The following is a 23,603-nucleotide window of genomic DNA, read 5'->3' as shown; positions in this document are numbered from 1 at the left end:
GATCTCCGCGGACGGTGTTTTTCGAGCCATTCCGTTTGCTGGATGTTCGAGAGATCTTAAAGATCGTACGGATGGCATTTGTCAATGCCTTCCGTTCAACACATGGTTGCGGTATCGCTCCGGACTACCTTCATGCTCGTTCTCGTTTGGCGCACCTAAGTCAATGCAGCGAAATGTTCCTTGGCTCGCTTATACATCTTGTTGGCTGCCTCGAAACTACTTCTCTTCTGCTTCTTCCTTCCCTTGCCCACTTCAGCTTCCGAGGACGAACTACTGTCAATCCTCCACACGATCGCGTCCGATAGAGGGTCCACATCCACTACAAACATCTCACCCAGAGGCCCAACAAGACCTGGTCTCTCCATGGCCTTTTTCTTATTTTTCACGACTAGATCTTCGTCAGCGTTCCACAATGCCATCACTATCAAGAGAGATGAATACTTACTGCCACGTCCGGTGAACCCCGAATCCCAGTCTATCGGGCGAAAAGATTTCTTGATTGGCAAGCACCATTGGCGCCAATGAGCCTTTTCCTTCTCTGACTCAGGGCCCCAATAGTCATATGGTCTCTCCTCGATTAGGCCCTTGCTCACCTTCTCATAGTAGTCCCGGATCTCGAAAGAGAGAATGGGGTAGCAACCCATGTTGAAGTCCATGTTGGATGATGGGGGGGGGAAGATGTTATGGTGGTAGCGGTGGTAGGAAGGGTATATGTCTTTCACAAAACCCAAGATTATGGCAGTGGCCGTGGTAATCTACCTTCACAGTGCGAGGTTTCACAGAGAATGTGGCAGTGGTGGTGGCAATGTTATCTGTCACTCACTATGCAAGATGTTTGTGGTAATGTGGCAGTAGCAATGTGAATGTGTATGTGGCAGTTAGACAGATACTGTGTTCCTGACTGTGGTTGAAGGAGAGAAGGAGGAAACGGGGAAATGGGTAAATTTATGTGTGAGCCAAGACATATGAAACTTCGTGAGTCAGATAACGCTCTCAATCCCCGCAACAATTTATCTACGAGCGTATAGAAAGATAAAGCTCATTCTTGGCCCTTCCTAGCCACTCTTCTTTCTGCCATATACAGCGCTCCCACAGCCTTAACACTGGAAGCGCAACCTGGTTCCTCTATATTTATTCATACAGCAGTCATCTTCAATGAAGTCACGAATGATACGGCGAGGCAGCCAGGGCCAATTGGTAAGGTCAGAGGCAATCCTATAGGTTTCTCAACCTGCTCATTCTTACACGCCACGAAGAAGAATTTTTGCGATTTTCTGGAACATTCTCCTAGATGCGATAACTGGAATGACCGACTTTGGTCACATATTACTTTTTACCTTGGAAGTGAAGCCGAGCGATTTTCGCTGTCATTGCGCTGGGAGCAATCACTGCTGCTGTTGCGTGGCTTTTGGTTCGATACCGTTCTTATTGTAGACGGATCACATAGTAGGTACGTAGAGCCCTCTTAATTAGTCATCGTTCTCATCGTATTCTGGGCTTCATGCAGATTGCCGCTCTGAAGACTTCTACAATCTCACACCATCACAGACTCACATCTCTGCACCGACCATACACATTATACCACCTTGTATCCCGCAACCGTTCACTTCACCTTTATCAGAGTTTTCACCGACCACTTCACCCTCGGTCTCATCGGCATCGCCACTTTCGACATTTCATCGTGAGTGAATTTCTTACACATCGACCCCAGTCTCCAAGTCATCAACTGGACGTATGGTACTATTACCGTAGCATTAACGCTCTGGATACAATCCAGCCAGTGCTTGTCGTTTGTGCTCCAATGTTGGAGGGGAAGGTGCGGCCGGGTATCTTGAGCTAGAGAGTCTCGCCGACGCAGTTTGCAAGAAAGATGCCTAGGAAATAGGAAAGCGCAAGGACGTGATCGACAGAGCACTCACAACGCTCAAGCTTACCATGACGTTTAAGGTCCTTGGATTCCAGGTCCTTGCCTGTTTCTTTCATGCTGCAACCTGCGCGCTCCGTGTCGCGGCATAATTTTCTAGTACTGGCATAGAACATTGGCATCGTTATCAGCAACAGCATCACCACTCCCTCCCCTCCAATACGCCAAGTGCTGCTATTAGTAGAGCAGCACGAGAAACCGCATTGGAATGTTTCTCAATTTCCGGCCTGGCACTTCCACTCGCGGACAGCCTGCCTTCACTTGTAAAATCTCACTTGACAATACTTACTTCGAGCCACACCAAAGCTAAAATTCAAAGTGTCATGTCGGTGAAACCGGAAGGAGGTTGGCTAAGTTTAGGATTTGCCTTGGTGTTTCGCTCCCCCGGAGTTGTTTCATGTCTTGGCATTCTTGGCTCCGCGCCAAGTGTGACGGACGCGGACGCGGCTATCTTGAAGAGAAACGCCTCGGATGATGAACGAGGACGAGGGGAGGTAGGTGGTAGGTGTTTTAACTGTTCCAGGTACGGATCTTAATATACATATATACTGGCTGGTTGGCTATGGATGGCGACTGGATGCCGGAGGGAGATGTGTGGGTTTTATGTTCGAGGAAGATTGAGAAGCAAATATAGCATACTCTTGAACGCGATCGAGCACATCAATGGGATGATCGTTCCTTCAGGATTTCTCAACACCGATACCTATTCAACACGGACTGTCAATGGGACTGGCAAAAAGTTTCGAAGTGAATTGCAATATCTTTTTCTTGGCATGGGTATTTAATGCACTTTCTGATCTTCCTACTTTCTTCCTCCATCGTTACACAACAACAGGAACATACTGGTACAATTCAAAGTGCAGAGCAGCATTGATAGTACAGTAATCTGTTAGCATCTCTTTCTATCATCAGCAAGGCTCCAGCTACATCACATCCGTTCCTTGTCAACACAACAACACCTCAATCTCTTCAGCACCAAGCTCTGATACACCACGCACATCGCTCTTCCACGATCACAACATCCACAGACCATACATACTGCTACTTCTCACCTTGTCAAAGCAACCTGGATAGTACAGTATCATCGTCAGCAACTGCGTGTCTCGTTAGCAAGACTCTTGCTACATCACAGTTGTGCAAACGACAACACATCCTCGGTACCCCGCACATCTACACCTCCAACACCTCACCACATACCTCATTCAACAATTCCTTCTTCTCATTCCACCAACCCCTCGACACCAACCTCTCAACTCTCTCAGACTTCCTCAACTACGCACTCATCCACAAGACAAGAATCCAATAAAATGACCACAGCAGCAACTCAAGCAAAGCTACAGTCAAACACCATGCCAGAACCTGCGGATCCCAGTCAACGGCACAACGGCCATGTACAAGTGGCAAGCAACACAAAGTGGGATTCCAGACCTTGTTGGTCAGGACACAAGGCACGGGTGGAAAAGTACCTTCCTGACTGGCTCGAGTACTACGAGGACCGGAGTACTGGGAAGATCGAAGAAAACCCCTTTGATGGGTGGGAAGATGATGTGTGCGAGTTTGGAGCAGCAAGGTTGAATGCGATAGCAACTAGCTATGTCGAACAAGCATTTTTCAAAATGGACTACACCCATGGGTTTACGGGACGAGGAGGTAAGTTGGCTCCTTGCTGGTTCTCATGACGTGGGATGGTACGCTTACGAAGGTGTAGTGTTGCCGGGAGCGTTGGAGAGACCATGTCTTGTTGGACCGCGGAACGAAACACTCGAAGACGATGTTGGTCCCTTTGGAGAGTCGAGGGATGAACAGGTCGACCGGCCCCTTTGGAGAGCGATAGATAACGGAATGATCGCTCCTTCGAGAGAGTCAGAAGAGGACGACGATATCGGTCCTTCGGGAGAGTCGAGGGACGACGAAGAAGTTGGTCCCTTTGGAGAATCCAGAGCTGAAGACAAAGGTCTTCGCCAAGGTCACCATGAGGAGGAAAAAGAAGCGGAAAAAGAAGAATGCGGCAGCCCTGAAAACATGACCGAACTCATGCAGCTGGCCGCAAAGTCTGTGGGGATAATGTCAGGGGTCCCCGCCGATACAGGAGATGCCTCATCCTCTCGTACCGCCACCATTCTCCCTACAGAGACGCAGGCACCACTTACCTCCCCACATCCGCCACTTGCATCAACGCGGTCTACACCATCAAAAAAGCGAGCAAGAGACTGGGAAGACGACGCAAAAGACGAAGAGTTCCCGTCACAGCAGAAGCGAATGCGTATGGATGGAATCCTAGGGATTGTTAGAAAGGATGCCAATGCTGCCGAAATTCCCCAGAACGTTGAGGCAGTCATGACATCAGAGATACAGCAGTCTAGGAAGCGAGCAAGGAGTCCTGAAGATGATTCCGAGGACGGTGAGACCAAGCCGACACGAAAGCGCCTACGCCTCTACCAGCAAATAGAGGAGGTTCGTGAGAGTGATGAAGAGTACATCACTGGTGGCCAGACTGATGTTGCCAACAATGGCGAATCGACCCTCGGCTATCAGGACAGCTCGAGATGCGAGACACAAGAAATCGCCAAGGTCGAAAAAGATGCCACAAGAATGCATTTCCACAAGCGACCCTCCGTCGAGGATGAGAGCCCCACCAATGAAGAGGAGGCAATGGGCCAGGAGACTCCTTCAGAAGAAACCGCACTCCCTGCCGAGGAAGAGTGGGACACCGCACACGGTATCAACTCCAAGTGTGCAAACATACGCGTTTCGGGGCAAGGCGTGTGGACCGTTATCGGGAAGTGGAGGAATCTCTATCTTCCCACATCCACAGGCTTACCTGACAGACCCTGGACTGAGGAAGAGAAAGAAGATCTCCGGGCTTACGTCCAAGACTATAAAATCGGAAACTGGGCACTGTTATCTCGGTCCACGAATAGACCTGAGGAGGAGTTACGAGACATGTACCGGGAGGTCGTCACCGCCCGAAACATCCAGGCTGGACGACCTGAACGCGCCGGCATCCCAGAAAGAGATTCCCATTCCGCCCCGCCGCCAGAGCCCCGAAAGCTTCGATCTCGTAGTCAAAAAGGCAAGAAGACCAAGAAGAACAACTTCGGTGACCTCACGTACGACGTGAAAGCAACAAGCTTCCCGAAGATTACGAAGGATGGAGGCATGGTGAACGCAAATGGGGATACTCTTCTCGGAATCATGGGTGATATCTCCAGCGCTACAAAGCGTCGGCAGCCGAAGCCAAAGCAGGAGGACGCTAGCAGCAGCTTTGGAGGCGCGGAGGATTCTAAAAACCACGAATCCTCCAAGGCGGAAATGGAGGATGGTAGCGGATCAGAGATCGAAGAAGGGGAGATTATCGAGTCCGCAGAGCGAAGTCGTGAGCAAGGGCCATCGCCGTCGCCATCGCCGTCGCCATCGCCAGAGCCTATGAGCAGGACGGGTCCCCTGAACGCCAGCGTGGAGGGAGAAGAAGAAGATCCAAAGGCCAAGCAAGACGACCCTGATCAGGGGCAGCAAGTGCCAACCCCGCCAACATCCGAAGTCAAGACAACCTCCGCCAGAGGTCCTCTGGGTCCCAAATTCGCCGGAGTTTGCAAACTGTCTGGGTCGTCACGTCGGGGTGTGCCGCGGAATGCGGCAGGGTTGAGGAAGCGATCGCCAGAGTAGGGTGAACGCTGGACGGAGAGGACTCCCACCGAGCTGTGCGATGCTGGTATTGTTGGATACGCGCACAAAGCTTGTTTGTGGGATGAAGGAGACTGCCATGGGGTAACGTGGCAGGATGGTCGTTGATTATTGGGGACGTCAGTCCATGGATAGGAAGGGGCGGGTATGAGATTGGTTGATTTTGGATCAGGGTTCGTCATGAAAGCCGCACGTGTTTGGTGGAGGGTTGAGTCGGGCATTTCATACCGGGTTTCGGGAATTTCAAAGTCTCAGCAATGTCGATAGTTCGTTAGGAGAAAAGAATTCATCATGAAAGCCTTCTTCGATATCGCAAATGATGATCGAACAGGGAACAGGCATCTTACAAGTCAACTGAAAACCTTTGCTGTAGATGCGCGGATAAGACGAGGCGGAATACAGACTTGAATCAATCTGAGTATGTATGTGCGACCCATCCCATGGATTTGCTTAACCAACTCCAATCCATGCAGGTATCTGGTTCATGTAGTGAAGTATTTCAGGCAAATGGAGGCAGGATGGGGAGAAGGTGGAGGATCTACCGAGAGCGACGCTATTGGTGCTATCTTTAAGGTATCATTGGCTACTGGGAGCTAGGGGCGTGCCGCTGGTGCCCGATCGTCCTTGGAACAACGGACTTCAACCATGTTGGAACTGAAGCTGAGAATGCTCCATGTTCACAAAAATGCCTCCAATCCTGTCAAGATGTCAACAACTAAAAAGACTGGATGGGGGATCGATAATTTTGCTTACATTGCCTGAAAGGTGCTTGCAACATCTGGGATGATGAAGCAAGGCAGGGCATTCAGAGCGCATCAACTCTTCTTACTAGGGTACCGTTGGCTATTGTCTGCCGGAGTCGATTGCGGTCTCTGTAATATTCAACCCCCCCAGAGTCGAACAAAGCTCAGGACTACCAACGAACGTGAACGGAGCGCTGAAGCCGTGGATAAGGGCGCGCCATACAAGGTGCCCAGATTACAGTGCATGAGTGATAACGCAAATTATGCAGATTTAGCTTCTCTGCTGTTCACAGCGGGGTCAGACTGATTGGTGCGTAATCCCTTGAATTGTCTTATCTTCGCTACCCACACCTGCATGACCGAAGGTTGCAGGCTGTCTGACAATGAGAGTATGCTAATGGAGCGGCTAGGAACATCCCAAGGATTGCGCATGGAACAGGCGCGGAGATAGCGCCTGTTTAATCCCTCGCGCCCTGCTCACAAGAACATAAAGTATGCACGATCAATTGTATTGTACAGAGCAGTTAGATTATTATTGACTACCCTTGTGACTTTGCTTCGCTTGGCTGTGACCCACGAACTCTCCATCTGAGGCTAGAATGTTTTAGCTGAGAAAGAAGTTTTTCATCTGGCCTCACTTTTCGCCTAAGATTATGCTTCTACCCTGCAGCTTCTTCATCGACCAAATTTGTCTAACGGCGGGCTCCTGCTAAGGAACGCACTCTGAAAGTTCCAATCGAACAAATCAGATATATGGCGGAGAACTCATTCGTACCTGGGACTATACACCTAGTGGACATACAAGGTACTCTAAGGGCAAAGCACGCGTCGGGTGGTCAAAACGATGTTGTCTTGATCCCAGCTCCGTCTGACGACCCTGACGACCCCTTGAACTGGTCGGCTAAACGGAAGTTGCTGTCGACAGTAAGCATTGCTATGTACGTATGTCACCTGCTTCTGTATCATATATTAATGCTTCTGACTAGCTATACGTTCGCTATCGGCACTAGCTCCGCAGCCATATACTCAATCCTAGAGCCCATAGAGAATGATACTGGTTTGACGTTGAACGACCTTAATGCAGGGACAGGTTACATGGTCTGCAAAGTTCAGTGCCTCTGCCGTTTCGATGCTGAAGAATCGCAGTTTTTACTGTTTGGGTGGGGATGCTTGTTCTGGCAGCCCCTTGCGCTACAATATGGGAAGCGACCGGTGTATCTAATCTCGACGCTCGCAACAGCAGTGAGTCCCAGGCCAACTCGATTCATTTGGTTCTCAAATTTAACGCTTAGTACAGGCCATCATGGTATGGGTGCCCTATACGAACACCAATGGTCAATGGATTGCCAGCAAGCTGCTACAAGGGTTTTTTGGGGCTCCAGTTGAATCCTTGTGTGAGATATCCGTAACAGATATTGCATGTCACCTAGTGAAAACGCTCTTGGCTTCACATTCTGATTCTTTCAGTATTTCACACACGAAAGGGGGACTTACATAGCGGTCTACGGCTTTTTCCTCATCGGCAGTGATTTCCTCGCTCCACTCTTTGCAGGATTTATCAATGAGGGACAAGGATGGAGGTGGGTCTTGGTGAGAGGATTTTTGATGAGTACAGCCCCACTTTGAGCTGATCCTCATAGTACTGGTGCGCAATCCTCAGCGGCATTAGCTCCGTCTTCCTGTTTTTCTTCATGGAAGAAACAAACTATCACCGCAAGGTGCTTGCTGGCAACGAGATGAAGAAGAATGGAAGTGTTGGCCCAGTAATCCACAAATCGGATATACGAGATGATGCTGTTCAAAAACACAACATGGATACTGAGTTGCATGTGTCAACAGTCACCAATGAAGAAGGTAGACCTGATAATGTGCCGAGGAGAAAATCATTCCACCACAAGCTGAAGGTTTTTGACAAGCAGGAGTTACGGTACCCAAATCGGTTGAAAGACATGGTACTAAGGCCGCTCATATTCCTAAGCTTCCCCGTGATATTCTACGCTGGGTTCTCCTACGGATCTAATCTCGTCTGGTTCAACGTCCTCAATGGCACAGCTTCACTCATCCTTTCGGGAAAGCCATACGGATTTTCTTCCTCAATTGTTGGACTTGCCTACATCTCTCCCTTGATCGGGATGACCTTCGGGTAACTCCGCCTCATTAGACTTGGCCCTTAGCCGTAGACTCCGCTGACCCCGAGTCCAGATCGTTATACACAGGCGGCGTAGGAGACTGGCTCGTTCTTAAGCTGGCGAGACGAAACCGAGGCATCATGCAGTCCGAGTACCGTCTTTGGCTCTTCAGCCTATCCGTACCTCTCGTTCCCGCGGGTCTGATCCTCTGGGGCGTTGGAGCTGCGCACGACGTACAGTGGTTCGGCTTGATCTTTGCCATGGGTGTCATTGCTTTCACCAACACCGTCGGGCTTCAACTTTCCGTCAGCTACTGCATCGATTCATACCGAGAGTTGAGTGGCGAAGCCATGGTGACTGTCATTCTCATCCGCAACACAATGAGTTTTGCAATCGGTTACGGGTGAGTCATTTGATGAACAGATCCACCCGGGCAAATTTCTGACAAACTCGGCAGCATCACGCCGTGGGTCGCCCGGATGGGACTCCAGAACGCGTTCATCGTCGCCGCGTTCGCGGGTCTAGCGCAAGTTCTCACGGTATTTTTCTTTATTCGATACGGGCAGAGTATGAGACAAGGAAGCGTTGGTAGATATCAGCATTACAGGGAGGAGATGATGGCTGCGGGTCTAAGTCATTAGCTACTACGGCCTCCTGCCTCCGAGCAACCGTGCGAAAGCCTCGTCATGAGCCGAAATCACTAGTCACAAGTTGCATCTCCTAAGGCGTAGTCAAATCTCGAAAGCAGACCCTTAGATCGCAATTCCAGGCCACTATGATAAATTATAGAATCATACCCCTGTAGATGGTAACTTACAGATTCATACCCCATTGCATATGAATCTGTAAGAATCCCATACTTTGGGATATGGAAATATAGTTTGCCCTGTGGTTTCGCTACCGAGTGCCCATAGAAGGGTGTGGGGTCAGCGTCGCTTCTCGGAGGTAATGTTGTTTTAGTTGAGGGACGGGGTGTATGGTTTTCATGAACCCTATGCGTGTGGGGAAGTGAGAGGAGATCCCTCCAAGCGTACGTACCCTTGAACCCTAGAGGAGGCAAGAGGAGTCCCGTGGCCCGGTTCCTTGAGGATCGGTATAGTATCACTACTCACCGGCGTTGCGTCGCCAAGTCGGATTCGGGTCATTGTGGAGGAGCCTGGCACTGATCTCATCAGTGGAATCTGGTGATTTTAGAGTCATGGCTGATGAGGCTGGTTCGGGAAGGACTGCCAAGAGCCAAGCTCTTACAGGCAGGACTCATGTACTGTACCATATCAGGTGCCAGCGCACCCAGGTTCTATGGAAAATCGGTGGAATAAAGCCCCCCACTCTACAAAATCCATGTGCAGTCGAACATATCTCATGTGACTTGCACTGTGCTTCTGAACGAATAGATCTTTACGAAGACCTTATCCAACTTTAGACTCACTCCCACTCGGTACACGTTTATTTCCTGGAGTTTGTCGCTGCAGAGGATTGAAGTGTTGGCTATTATGAACGGGTCGAAACGTATCCGACTATTTCTACTCAATTACTCAAGAGGGTTTACCACATTCATTGGAAACGGATGAACAACATCCGAGAGATATGTCGAGCATTTGCATTGCTCATCATGTCCACCTTTTCTTTCTCGGGACGGAATCCTAGTGGATAATGCATCCATCATTCCTTCCCAGTGTTTCGGTGCCTAGCGGATCCCAGTCGGCTTCCTGCAAGTATTTGGCCGATCTGCGGGGTGAAAGGAATAAAGAAACCAGACGAGGCATGAGGTGGGATATAGTTGGATATGATTGGCTGTTTACGGGCCTTCCATGTCAGTATCGATGCACATTCTCCGCTTTCGGGCAATGCTCGGTCCACGGCATCCGCATCATCGCATTTAAGTATGATAATATTACTGGCGACTTTTGAACACATGATAGGTGACTTGATGAGTGGATGACGACTGCAGCGTTTAGAACACATGATCCGATTGCGCATCCAGGTGGCGACCGTCTTGCTTCTTCAAGTATCCTTCTCGGCTCTATCCCGAAAGCAAGGTCGTCCGAGTCTCCTCGTACGAAGTCCTCGTACAAAGAAGAAGTTCTCTGCACCGTCCATCGTCCATCATCCCTCACTGTTTTATCATCCTCGCCTTCATCCTATCTGACCTTCATAGTTGCTGGCGTACTCTCAACCTAAATCACACCATAGAGATGTCTTCATTAAACGCTAAAGTTCCGTCAAGCATGGTTTTCATGGAATCTGTCCCTGTGGTGCCTGTGACCCACGTCATTCTTGCCTTTGGAACACTGGTATCTGATTCTATAATCATGATTTGCGTGCACTCTCGTCCATGCTGATGTTGCTCCAGTGGGCTCTTTATCTCTGTGGTCGGATCACCTACAACGTCTACTGGCATCCACTGGCAAAGTTTCCTGGTCCCAAGCTGCACGTAGCAACCTTCATTCCGTACTACTGGGCTACGTGGCTGGGAAATCTAAACATGTCCACAAGGAAACTCCACGATCGTTACGGTCATGTAGTCCGCATCAACCCGAATACACTGTCGTTTGTTAGTGCTCAAGCATGGAAAGACATCCACGGACACCGCCCTGGCCGGATACAGCTGCCAAAGAACAGGGAAGCCTTGGAAGAAAAGAATCAACCTCCATCTATCACTAGTATCATCGGCGACGCAGACCATGCCAGAGTACGAGGACTACTTTCCCCTGCTTTCTCTGAACGGGCGATGCGGGAACAGGAGTCGCTGATTATGGGGTACATCGATCTCTTGATACAAAGGCTGAAGGCTCAAATTCAAGGTCCGAATAGGGGCGAGGTGGACCTAGTCCGATGGTACAACTTCACCACTTTCGACATAGTCGGCGACCTCGCGCTCGGCGAACCTTTCGGCAGTCTTGAGAGCGGTGAATATCATTTCTGGATATCCAACATCTTCAGGGGCATCAAGACAACGAATATACGTGCAATCGGCAACGCATACCCTATCCTCGGAGCCCTGATTTCTTGCGCTTTTAGGCTCTCCCCTAAAGCTGGTGAAGCTCGACAAAGGCATAGGGAGTACAGCAAAGTGGCTTTGCAGAGAAGAATGGCAAAGAAGGTCGAAAAGAAAGATTTCATGTCATATATTCTGCGTCGCAAAGATGAAAGCGGACTGACAGACGGTGAGCTCAACGAAAATGCTTCCGTCTTGATACTAGCAGGGTCCGAAACTACGGCGACACTCTTGTCTGGAGCTACTTACTACCTCTTGACGAACAAGGTGGCTCTGGACAAAGTCTGTGACGAAGTCCGCAGCGCTTTTCAAAGCGAAGGCAACATCACCTTTGCTTCTGTGACTCGACTACCCTATCTCAATGCCGTGATAGAAGAAAGTTTGCGACTCTACCCTCCAGTCCCTAGTACACTCCCCAGGCGCACACTTGCGCAAGGAAATGTCATCGATGGTCACTTTGTCCCGGGAAATGTGAGCCGTATCAGACACCATCTGTCGGATTGACAACGCTGACCAGGCCACCAAGACCACAGTAGGAGTTAACCACTGGTCGGCCTATCGATCCAAGGACAATTTCCGCGACCCCGAAAACTTCATACCGGAACGCTGGCTCGACGATCCAGTCTACGCAAACGACCAGAGAGCGGTACTTCAGCCGTTCGCGATCGGTCCACGGAATTGCATTGGGAAGAAGTGAGCTTTGAACCTCCGACCTCCTGCCGCAATTGTTCCGACTAATACTAATACCTTTTGTCCCACAGTCTGGCGTACGCCGAGATGCGCAGCATTCTCGCGCGGATGCTCTGGCACTTCGACATGGAGCTCTGCGAAGCAAGCAAGAGGTGGACTGACCAGCTTGCGTTTCTGCTGTGGGAAAAGCCTGCACTATTGGTCAAGATGACAGAGAGGACCGACCGGTAGTTTGAAATAACGTCCACAAGGATGTATGATCGCCGGCGTCAAGGGGGGGAGGTCTGTTTACCACGAGAACTTGCAGATAGCTATACTATGAGACTGGTTTACGGTTGATGTACAGGAAGATGTTTCCATTTCATCATCTGCTTTCCAGTCTCTTCTCCATCCATGACCGTTCTACCGCACACACCACTTTTCCTGATCACTTCGCTATTTGTCGCCCATCTGTAGTCGAGATCGATTGTTCTATAATCAGTCCAAGCATTGCCATGGCTTTACCCTAGCCTGACAGCTCAGCCATATTGGTTGACCTTCCCTTGTACCCCTTCTTCTGTGCGACATTGCTGAGCATCCGCCTTATCCGTAGAAAATCATCGTGAGACTACACTGTGCCCGGGCGCACGGGTATTTGCGTTCCATATCTTCCATCATGGTTGCTGATACACAGCGAAAGCTGGATCAGCTTGACTCGGAAACGACCCCAGCGGACGCTGTTCCAGCCGGAGATGAAAGCCCGCAGGACGATCAGACCCTATGGAGCAATTGCCACAAGGTTGATTCGGAGGCTATCTTCGCCAAGATCAAATCTAAATGAGCGCTTCTGGTTACAGGATCATGGCATTTATCATCTGCATCTGACCAGGCCGCTTGCACCATGGTTCGCCTGTTGGCCGTGCGAGATGGTAGCGGCGAATGGCGATACTATCACGGCTCGCAACACCACATAAGAGCATTTTGTCTCTCTGTACCTATGAAAGAGACGTCACGTACGGAGGTCGGCACCAAAAGTCCTGGACATGCCAAGACAAGGGTCCAGGTAGGGCTGAGTGCTTGGTATACTTCCAAATTTCATGAATAGTATCATTATTCTTTATTTTAATAAGTATTAGTGCTTTATATAATAGCGACGCTATATATATATATATAGAGTATATATATACGAAGTATATATATGCGAAGTATATATATAATAGCGATATTAATAGAGTATATAATAGCGATAATATTAAAGTACTAGTTATAACGTAGAGGAATAGAGGGAGAGTATAAAGACTTTTAGTATATAAATCTCGTTTATATAGTATAATAAATAGGAATCTTCTTACTATTCTCTATTTTAATTATCTTTTATTAATATATTTAATACTTAAAGTATTAATTATAATAATAAAACTTAAATTTAAGTACTTACTTTAATTGAGATTAAGATTACTACTAAAATTATTACTATAATTATTAAAATATCTTATTAAATTATTAATCGACTTTAGAAATAAGTCTATAATAGAGGATATAATTTTATTATATCTAAAAAACTTTTAATATTATATATTATAGATAAGTCTAGATCTAAATATTCTCTAATTATTATATTTATATTTAAGAGTGTAATTCTAGATATTATATAAAAAAACCACTATAGTCGTAAAAAGATTTCTTTTATACTTATTATTAAATAAGAGATCTTATTTATAATAGTATTATAAGTACTTAGATATAATAATTTTCGAGCCTATAAAACTATTAAAAAATTATCTTTTATAAAAGTTATAATAGAAGCACATTATTAATTCGCTTTATAATATAAGAATTAAATTATAAAAGATTAAAAGAGAGTAATTTAAAGTAATAAGATTAGTATAATCTTAAATTCTTAACGAAGAAAAGTGCGTATATAGCGTTAATCTAATAAAATCTTCGTTAAATCTAATATACAACGTCGTTTTATAGATACTATAGAGTTTATATTCTAAGAATATTTTTTCTATAATAAAAAGAATTCTTATTATATCTAAAAAATCGAGATTACTATTAAAAAGAAGAAGTGTATTAAGAATCTCGCTAAAATTAATATTACTCTAAAATTTAACGTTAAATAAGTTTAAAAATTTAAAATTAATATAAGACGTATAGGCCTTCGAAATCCTTTTAATAAGAAGCTTATATAAAACTTTATTATTAAAATTAAGAAAGTTACTATTAAAAGAAAGAAGGAGGGAATTAATTAATATCGCTATCAGAAAAAGATATATACGCTTATATTTCTTATACTTCTTCTTCTTATTAGATATAGATTTTTATTTTAAAGTTTCTAAAGTTCGCTTAGAAGTATAAATAAGAAAGACTTAATATAATAGTTATAAAAGATAAAGTCTCGATATACGCATTAAAGTATTAAGAAGCGATATTTATATTATTTAATATTATTAGAATAATCTAATATAATAATTCTTTAAATCTTAATATAATTAAGTCTTATTAACTATAGATAAAATATCGTATTACTTAAAAAGATATATTAAGAATTTATAAGCAAGTCGAAAGATAATAACTATATTATTAAAATTATAAGTTTATTTAAAAGAGGATTTAAAAGTAAATAGAGCGAATATCGAGATATATTATAAAGATAATATATCTTAAAGATAGTAATAAGTATAGAGAAGGTCGTAAGAGAGATAATATACGATTATACGACTTCGCTGAGCGAGTTAATAAGTATATATAAAATTATATAAAGTATTATTGTTAAATAAATATAATTATATAGAAGTATCAAGAATATCAAGAGTATCAAGTATTTTAGCGCTGTCTAGGACTTTTAATACCGACCTCCGTATTATGGAAAATACTGATACCACGTGTATCGCAATGCTACCCGGCAAGGGCTTAAAGAAGCACCCCCAGACCGGCTAAGGAATACTAAGGATTGGCATCGTTTGACGCGGGGAATGAGGCGTTATCCGTCTTGAAAACACCGGAGTTTTATCATTCGAGTCCAAGTTTGGAGAACCTAGGATTCAGACTGATGGTGTCGATTACAGACTTCTTCGAATGTGGGTGGATTGCCGAGAAAAGAAATCCACACTTCTTCATGCGGCGATACTTTATGCCAGTATTCATGCTTGATCAGAGGTAACGATCAGCCACCATCGATCCGAGTCATTGATAGTGACAAACGCAGCATCGTTTCCGCTCCACCGAAATTCTCGTATGTTGCGGCTGGGTTACGTATGGGGTACAGAGCGCAAGGATTGCGATACAGCAACAGAATCTGAGGAGCAAGTCGTTGACGAGTGCCTAACCATGGCCGTAGCCAAAACTGTCGTAAACGCGATCGTACTTACAAAGAACCTTGCTTCGCGCTACCTTCGGATTGACCGATACTGCATAGACTAGAGCGATGCACATGGGAAGCACCGACAGATTCGAGACATGGACCGGATCTTCCCGGGCTCCTGTTTTACGGTTGTTGCTGTTGCGGGCAACAATGCCGAACTCGGTCTCTCCGGCGTTGATCAGACACCTAGGAAGTCACAGCCGTCGGCAAAAAGTAGGTAGTGTTATTGGTATCACCTTTGAAGTCTCCAAATAAAACGATTGAAAGGTCAGTATGGGCCACTCATGGCTGGACTTATCAAGAGGGTAAATGCTCTCGCCGACGCCTAGGTTTTACGGAAGAACAAGCATAGTTCGAATGTAGGCGTTCTGGACGCTCTAGATCTGATTCGTTCGTCACAGTACCGGCGGAGACGGTACATACGTCCATCACACGTTTGGTCCGGCTGCGCGTCCCACAGCGGGTATTCGCCCGAACAGCTCCCAAGCCATACACAGACAATGAACCATGCCGGTGACCAGAACGGGTGAAACGAGCTGTGGGACCAGCAGGCCAGCTACAAAGACGCTTACGCCAAAGCGGTGAACCTCCCACGCGCTCAGCGATGGCCTTGGGACCCCAACGAGGGCCATCTAGCGGCATGGCGAGCTATTGGATTCGATTGGGTAAGTGGTTGATTTTATCAGGATATCAGTAGGAATGTAGGTATAGCATTAGGTCTAAGAATTTACTGACGATGGATTGATGATAATAATGAACAAGAAGAAGACGTGGGCTCTCGTGGTTGTGGTCGGGCGCTCAGTGTGATATGTGTTAGAATTTCAGGTATGTGATATATATAGAACGGACGGATTGATTCTCCAAAACCTCTCCGGGGCCAGGTCCTAAATACAGTACAAAATCAGGTGGCTGGAAAACATGGTGGCTGGGATGCGCGGAGGCCAAAAACACGGTGGCTGGGATGCGCGGGGGCCACATTTCGACAATATGTACGACACGAAACGATACCATGATCGTGTAATCCTTGGTTTGTAAATGTTTAGATAAGTGGGCAGATCTTGCTACAAGGTTCGGACAGCTTTCTTACTCAACAATGTGTTCTCTCTTTTGTGGCACAGCATGCAAGCGGCGTAAGCGAGTGAGCGCTTGCATTTATAGCAAGTCATTGGAATTTTTTCTAAATAGGGATCTACGTGACCTGCCCGATTGTTAGTAAATGCGAGTATTAGAAACTGTGTAAAACATAATTAACACGAACTTGTTCGAGGGCCAGTTAACAACCCCGGTACGTGGAGCACCTGCGTCTCGCTCCCTAGCCATACCTATCAAGCGTGACGTGAGCAAACTCTAAACAGGAAAAAATGGAGGGACATCGCATAAGTCCGCAAGTTGTACGTCTCCCTTCAACGCGTCCAGTGACGAGAGGCTCAAACGGCTCGCCATTCCCATCCTCGTTGCTGCCATCTCCGACGTCTGCTCGCGCCTCACTTCAAAGCACTGTTGATGATTTCACTCAAGAATCGCCCGTATGAGAAGCCCTTGCCGGTCGCGAGGAGAGCGAGGTCGGACCTGTCGGGTATGATTCCATGGATAGGATTGACGGGTGCTTCTATACCTCAGCCAATGCTAAATAAAATACCGTTAGCATAGTTTCAGGGTGGCTGCGCCAGATTTGTATAGGCGCCACACCAAAATAAAGCGCGACGTCGCGGAGACATCGTTGTCGTCGTCAGCGACCTCGCTATCACTTGCAATAGGGCGGAGAATAGAGTGGGGAAGGGTTTCAGGCTAGCCATCGCAGTCCGCCTACCTTGCTACCTGTCAGAGCGGAATTTATATAGGGGATGTAGCGGAGTTGGCAGTCTACTATAGGGGGTTCAGGGATACCTCGCTGTCGCCATAGAGGGGTTTTATTGGGGGTTTTATTGGGGGGCTATCTACTCCGCATTCTCTATACGATATCACCTCGGAGGCACCTCTAATCTGGCTATATCATGCCCATTATTAGCGAGCTCCTTCAGGGCCTCTTAAGCACCCTGCTGTCGAGTAGAGCCCGTCATTTGACGTAATATAGCCACCCACTAAGCGGAAACTCGCTCTTTCACGTTATCCTAACGAGAAAGTAGCTTGACGCGTCTCTGGGATATAAGGAGATAACTTCAGTATTGTTGACGTCAGCTCCGGAGGTATCACTGGGGCGGGCTTGCTACCCTTGCTACCCTTTCGAAGATATTCTTTCCGCTCGGTGGGTATCAAAAGTCCCTGCCGACTTTCCCCCGTGATACTCCTGTTTACAAAACCATTTGCGGGAGCGCCCGTTTGACAGTTATCTCACTAAATTTTCGCCGTGATTACCGCTAAATATGCGTAAGAGGTATTTCGTATTATATAGATATAGAATTATATTTAAGTAGGTATTATAATAATTATTATAGCTATTTAAGTAGATTATAAATAATTACTATTTAAAAATTAAGTAAAATCTCTATATAGAGTAGTAAAAAAAAAAAAAACTAAGATATATTAAAATAGAGCTTTATAACTATACTCTCTATATATAATATATTAAATAATTAAACTATATTAGAAATATATTATTAAATAATTTATTAATAAATCTTTATATATAAGATTAATCTATAAGAATATAATATAATAATAAGATATATCTTATAATATAGCTTTATTAAAATATCTCTTATTAATCTATATTATTTATAATAATTTTAATTAAAATAATATTAAATAAAAAGAGAAAGAAGTTAATAAGATAGTAAATTATAGAGATAAGAAGATAGCTAGATAAAGAAGAGTTAATTAAATTAAATTATAAAAATAGTAGTAGTAAAAAACTTAGTAATTAAGATTTTAAAAGAAATTAAAATACGCTATATTCGAGAATTAGCTAAATTAGAGTCTAATTATTAGCGTATTTATAGAGTATAAAAGTTCTTATTATCGCTATTACTATATTATTATTAATTCTAAAATCTATTTATATTCTTATTTAAAAGAAATTTAAGTAAAATTATAATAATAATATTATTTCAGCTAATTTATATAGTATAAATATATAGATTTTATAGAGTATAAGATTCTATTAGCGCGAATATAATATTATTTTTATTTTAAATAATAGCTTTAATAAACGCTTTAGAGTAATAAATTAATATATTAAAAAATAGCTATTTATATATCTCGAAGAGCGTTTTATATCGTATTTAGATAAATTAATATATATACTTTTTAATAAATTTAATCTTATTATTAATAAGAATATTATTTAAAGAGTTTTATAATATTTTAATTAATTTTATAAATAAATAAGAAGAAGAATTAATTAATATAATATCTTTCTATATATTGAATAGTTTATTACGCTAATTAATTAATAAGTTAATTAATTAATCTTTCTAAATAAATTAATAACTTATAAATAAACTAATAAGTATTCTCTTATTTTTTATATTAATTAAATATTAAGTTTAATAGATAATAGAAAGTATAATTAGATATTTCTAGATATAAGATTATAAATTAATAAAGAGTTTAAATAATTAAAGAGATAGAGTCTATTATTAGCGTTTATTATAAATTATTCTCTAAAACTTTATTATATAAAAGATTTTTATTAATTTTATATAAGATTATATTCTTTTTTATTACGATAGCTTTAATAAAAGTAAATTTCTTTTAATTATTATATATAATAATATCTCGATATATTACTATTTTAAGTTTATTTATATATATTATAATATAAATATATTATTAAAATATTTATTTCTATACTCGCTTAATCTTAATTCGATTAAGATCTTATTTTTAATTCTTAAAATATAAATTAAGAGATATTAAGATCTAGTTATTCTATACTTTAATAATAAATAATATAATAATTTTTTAAATTTAGCTATTTAGATATAGAAGAATAGATATAATATAAATAATCTTTTTCGAAAAAGTAATATATTCTATAGATCGTAAGATAAGATAGATATAGCGAAAAAATAATCTAATTATAAGAATTTAGCTATCTATATTATATAATCTTTCTTATTATTAAGTAATATTTTATCTTAATTTAATTTACTCTCAAATTCTTTCTTCTTTTATAATTAGATATTAAAAAATTTAATCTTAATAATAATTATAATATATTTTATTATAGAGATTAAAGATATATAAGTATATAGTAAAGCGCGAGTAGACTATTTTCTACGCTTAAATATCTTTATATTATTAATTAAATTATATTTAATACTCGATTTAATATTTAATTTCTCTTATTTATACTCGAAATTATCGTCTTTTTATCTCTAGATATAATAAAATTTATAAAATTTATTTAATAGCTTTCTCTTTATATTCTTTAAGACTTTCTAATTATATAATATAATTTTTAACTTTATATCTTTAATAAAGTCTTTTAAATTAATATATATTAAATTAATAATCTTTTATTCTAAAGTAATAAGAGTTATTATTATTCTATAATTATAAATTTAATTAATTAAATATTAAAAGACGTAATAGCTATATATAGCGAGTTCGACTTTAAAATATAAAGATTAAATATCTATAAGATTAATAATAGAATTTAATAAAAGTATAAATATAGAAAGTTAAATAATTATCGTTAAAGAAGTAATAATAGAAGCTAATATATAATTTTCCTTCTCTCTTTTATTTCTCTTTTTATGAATATTGTTCTTTAAATTATTTTTTAATTTACGCTATATAGCGATTATTATACTTATAAATAAATAGTTAATAATAAATTTATTAATTTAATTCTTTAAAATAACTACGAACTAGCTAATTAGATTTTAAGATATAATAAAATAATATTTATAAAAATCTTTAAAGTAATTAATATAGTAAGTTAATTTAGAGTAATTCTAATTATTATAATTCTTTTTAAAATATTTTTAATAAGTATAAATATTATATCTAATAATAAAAATAAGATTAATTTTATTCTTTATAGTCTATACGCTAAGTAGCTATTTAATAAAATATAAGTTTATTAAAATATTAATAAAGTCTATAAGTCTATTATTTTAAATTCTATTATTATAAATAATTATTAAAAAAATAATTTTATATTAATTTTATATAATATAATTTTCTTCTTCTCTTATTTACTAAGCGAGTTATCTTTTTAAATAAAAGTGTTAAAAAACTTTAATTTTACTCTTAATTTTACTAGTTTTTTACTTATTAATTTCTTATTTTTTAATTTCTTATTCTTCTTCTACTATTAACTTTCTAAAATTTTCTATTACTTTCTTTTCTCTATATTCTTCTTATTATTAATTATTATTTATAAATTTAATTAAATAATAAATAAAATTACTTATACGCTAAGAGAAGAAAAAGAAAAAGAAAGATTATAATATAATAAGCGAGAGTTATATAGATTATCTAATTATTCTAAAAAAATTAATACTAGAAGTAATAATCTAATTAATATAAAATAACTTAATTAATTATATTAATAAAGAATCTATTTTCTAAGTAAGTAATTTCTTACTAAGCTTTACTTAGCGAAAGCCCTTATTTAATAAAAGCTCTTACTTCCCTTAATAAGATATCGATAAATAAAAAATAAAAGTAATATTCTTATTAAAAGTAGTAAGTAAGAAAGAAAGTTTTGAGAAATCGAATTCTTTAAGAAAGAAAGTTTTAAGAAATCGAATTTTTTAAAAAAACTCTTACGCTTAAGTATTCGTAATCCGCCTATTTCTATATAATATTACTTCTTAAAAAACGAGTTTTCTAATTAAAATTTCCACTCTTATTAATCTCTATTCCGACTAAAAATCTATTATTTCTAAATAAAATCTCGAAGTTTCTTTTAAAAGTTAAGTTATTATTTCTTACGACGTAGAATACAATAGTGATATAAAATACGATACTTACTCGATACTTCTAGAAGGTCTTAAAGCTTCTTTTAAAAGTCGAGACGATATAAAATTCGATACTTCCTCGATACTTCTAAGAGGTTCTAAAGCTTTTTTTAGAAGTCGAGATAATATAAAATTCGATGCTTTCTTAATACTTCTAAAAGATTTTAAAGCTTCTTCTAAAAGTTAAAATATTATCGTTTTTATAAAATTAAGAATATCGATATACTTATTCTTATAGTCTCGAATTAACTCTTAAGTATTATTAAGATTCTTTATATTTATTTACTTATTATACTATAACTTATACTCTTTTTATTTAATAAAATATTCTATAATAAAATCTTTTTCTTTAATAATAACGCGCTTATTTAGAAGTTAGTTAAGTTTCTAGAATCTAAAAATTTTAATATTATCTTCGATAAAGATAGAAGATAATTTATTAAGACGAGATTAAAGCCGAGTATATAAATCGATTTAAGAATTTAGATATAATTTTAATTATATTATAATAAAAATCGAATATACTCTTTAGTTATTAGAAATATCTAATCGATAAATAAAATACTTAACTCGTTTAAGAATCTTAAAGAAATTAACGAATTATAAATTATATTTTCTTTTAATAAGCTAAATAGCTAAAATATTATAATTACGATATAATTATAGAAATACGTAATTATTTATATAAAAGAATTAAGACTAATATTATTAATTATAATAAAACTTCGAATTTATCTAAATAAAGGCGATAGTATTCGATACTTCGAGGCGAGCGATATTTTTTAATATTAGTTATTTTTTATAGACGTCGAGATCTAATAACTAATTTAATAAGAAATTATAAAAAACTTTATTTAAAGATTTACTTAAAGGAGTAGAGATAGCGTTATTATAGTTTATTTAAATAGTTAAAATTATAATTAGTTAGACTATAATATCGTTAAGCGTAGATATCTAAAAGCGAATAGCGATCTTAATAGTCTAATTAATACGCTTATTAGATTTATCGATTTATAAATAATAGATAATTGAGTATAATAACTTAACGTCTAACTTAATAAAAAAAGTCTTTTATAATTTACTAAAAAACTTATAATTATAATTTAAAATAATTTACTTTAATAATTTTTAGTTAATCTTTCGAAGTCGTTAGAGTAAATAATATATTTAATTCTTAATAATAAAAGTCGACTTATTAGAAATTACTATAATTCTTTTAGAAAATTTATTAATAATAAATATAATTATATTATAGCCTTTAATAGAAGTTAGTAAGATAAGAATAAAATTAATTATTAAGATATAAAATAATATAGATAAGATAAAAATAGATTATAGAGATTTATATAATAGATATTAAGATATTTAATAGAGCTAGTATTAAGAATAATATCGAATATACTTCTATAGCTAGCGTATAAGACTATATATATATTATTAGCGAGATATACTTTTATAATATTTAGCGAATTTAATATAATAGAATTAATTAGAGTAAATAATTTTAAAAAAGATTTATATATAGAAGAATAATATATAAAGTTAACTCGACGTAAAAGTATAATTATTAATTAATATATCGACTTTTTATATAAGATTATCGCTATCTTAAGAAAAAGAAAGAGAAGCGATATTCTTATCGACTTAATTATTAAAATTAAGAGTTTCTAAGATTTTATACTATTCTAAATTCTTCTAATAATTATTAAGAATCTATTAATATAGCTTTAGACTTAATTTTATAAGAGTAATAATAATATAAGCGTAGTTATATAAAGTATCGAGTTCTTTAATAATATCTTAATCGAAAGCTATTACTTCGATAATAGTGTAATTCGAAAGTCTTAATAAAGCGTCTAGTATAATATATTTTCTTCTTAATTTATAACGAAACTTAAGATTTCGAAAATATTAAATAAATTTTAATATTCGAATAAAGTGAAGATTTAATTTTATCGTTAAAGACGTAGATAAGAATATTTATTTAAATATATCGAGAGTAAAGTCGTAATTTATATAAATTACTATCTTTAGTACTAACTCGATTATATATTTTATTTTTCGAAGTATTTATATAATCCTAGCGATTTCAACTTCTATAAATTAATATCTTATTTCGATATTCTTAAAAAAACGACTTAAGAATAAGATTAATTAAACTTAAAAGCGTTTAAGAT

At 39.5% G+C, this 23,603-nt stretch overlaps 4 protein-coding genes across 4 annotated transcripts; 3 read left to right on the top strand and 1 right to left on the bottom strand.

Annotated features, from left to right (window-relative positions):
• Window positions 1-155: 155 nt before the first annotated feature.
• HO133_004728 (uncharacterized protein) lies at window positions 156-656 on the bottom strand (the record flags this gene model as incomplete). The annotated part of the gene is made up of 2 exons (XM_037295642.1): window positions 156-421; window positions 446-656. The coding sequence occupies 2 exons, from the start codon at window positions 654-656 to the stop codon at window positions 156-158; spliced, it is 477 nt and encodes a 158-aa protein (XP_037157643.1).
• Window positions 657-3,231: 2,575 nt separating this feature from the next.
• HO133_004727 (uncharacterized protein) lies at window positions 3,232-5,590 on the top strand (the record flags this gene model as incomplete). Its single annotated transcript, XM_037295641.1, has 2 exons — window positions 3,232-3,574; window positions 3,633-5,590. The coding sequence occupies 2 exons, from the start codon at window positions 3,232-3,234 to the stop codon at window positions 5,588-5,590; spliced, it is 2,301 nt and encodes a 766-aa protein (XP_037157642.1).
• Window positions 5,591-7,104: 1,514 nt separating this feature from the next.
• HO133_004726 (uncharacterized protein) lies at window positions 7,105-9,121 on the top strand (the record flags this gene model as incomplete). The annotated part of the gene is made up of 8 exons (XM_037295640.1): window positions 7,105-7,289; window positions 7,338-7,449; window positions 7,498-7,593; window positions 7,649-7,768; window positions 7,819-7,941; window positions 7,992-8,494; window positions 8,554-8,883; window positions 8,938-9,121. 8 exons carry the CDS (start codon window positions 7,105-7,107, stop codon window positions 9,119-9,121), a joined length of 1,653 nt encoding a protein of 550 aa, XP_037157641.1.
• A 1,587-nt stretch (window positions 9,122-10,708) lies between these two features.
• HO133_004725 (uncharacterized protein) lies at window positions 10,709-12,399 on the top strand (the record flags this gene model as incomplete). Its single annotated transcript, XM_037295639.1, has 4 exons — window positions 10,709-10,774; window positions 10,834-11,949; window positions 12,005-12,171; window positions 12,240-12,399. The coding sequence occupies 4 exons, from the start codon at window positions 10,709-10,711 to the stop codon at window positions 12,397-12,399; spliced, it is 1,509 nt and encodes a 502-aa protein (XP_037157640.1).
• Window positions 12,400-23,603: the final 11,204 nt, after the last annotated feature.

The sequence above is a fragment of the Letharia lupina genome, assembly GCF_014066315.1.
Source record: "Letharia lupina isolate WasteWater1 chromosome Unknown contig_2, whole genome shotgun sequence".
NCBI classification, from domain to species: Eukaryota; Fungi; Ascomycota; class Lecanoromycetes; order Lecanorales; family Parmeliaceae; genus Letharia; species Letharia lupina.
The sequence above is the reverse complement of the archived record's forward strand: the minus strand, read 5'-3'. Positions and strand labels throughout refer to the sequence as shown.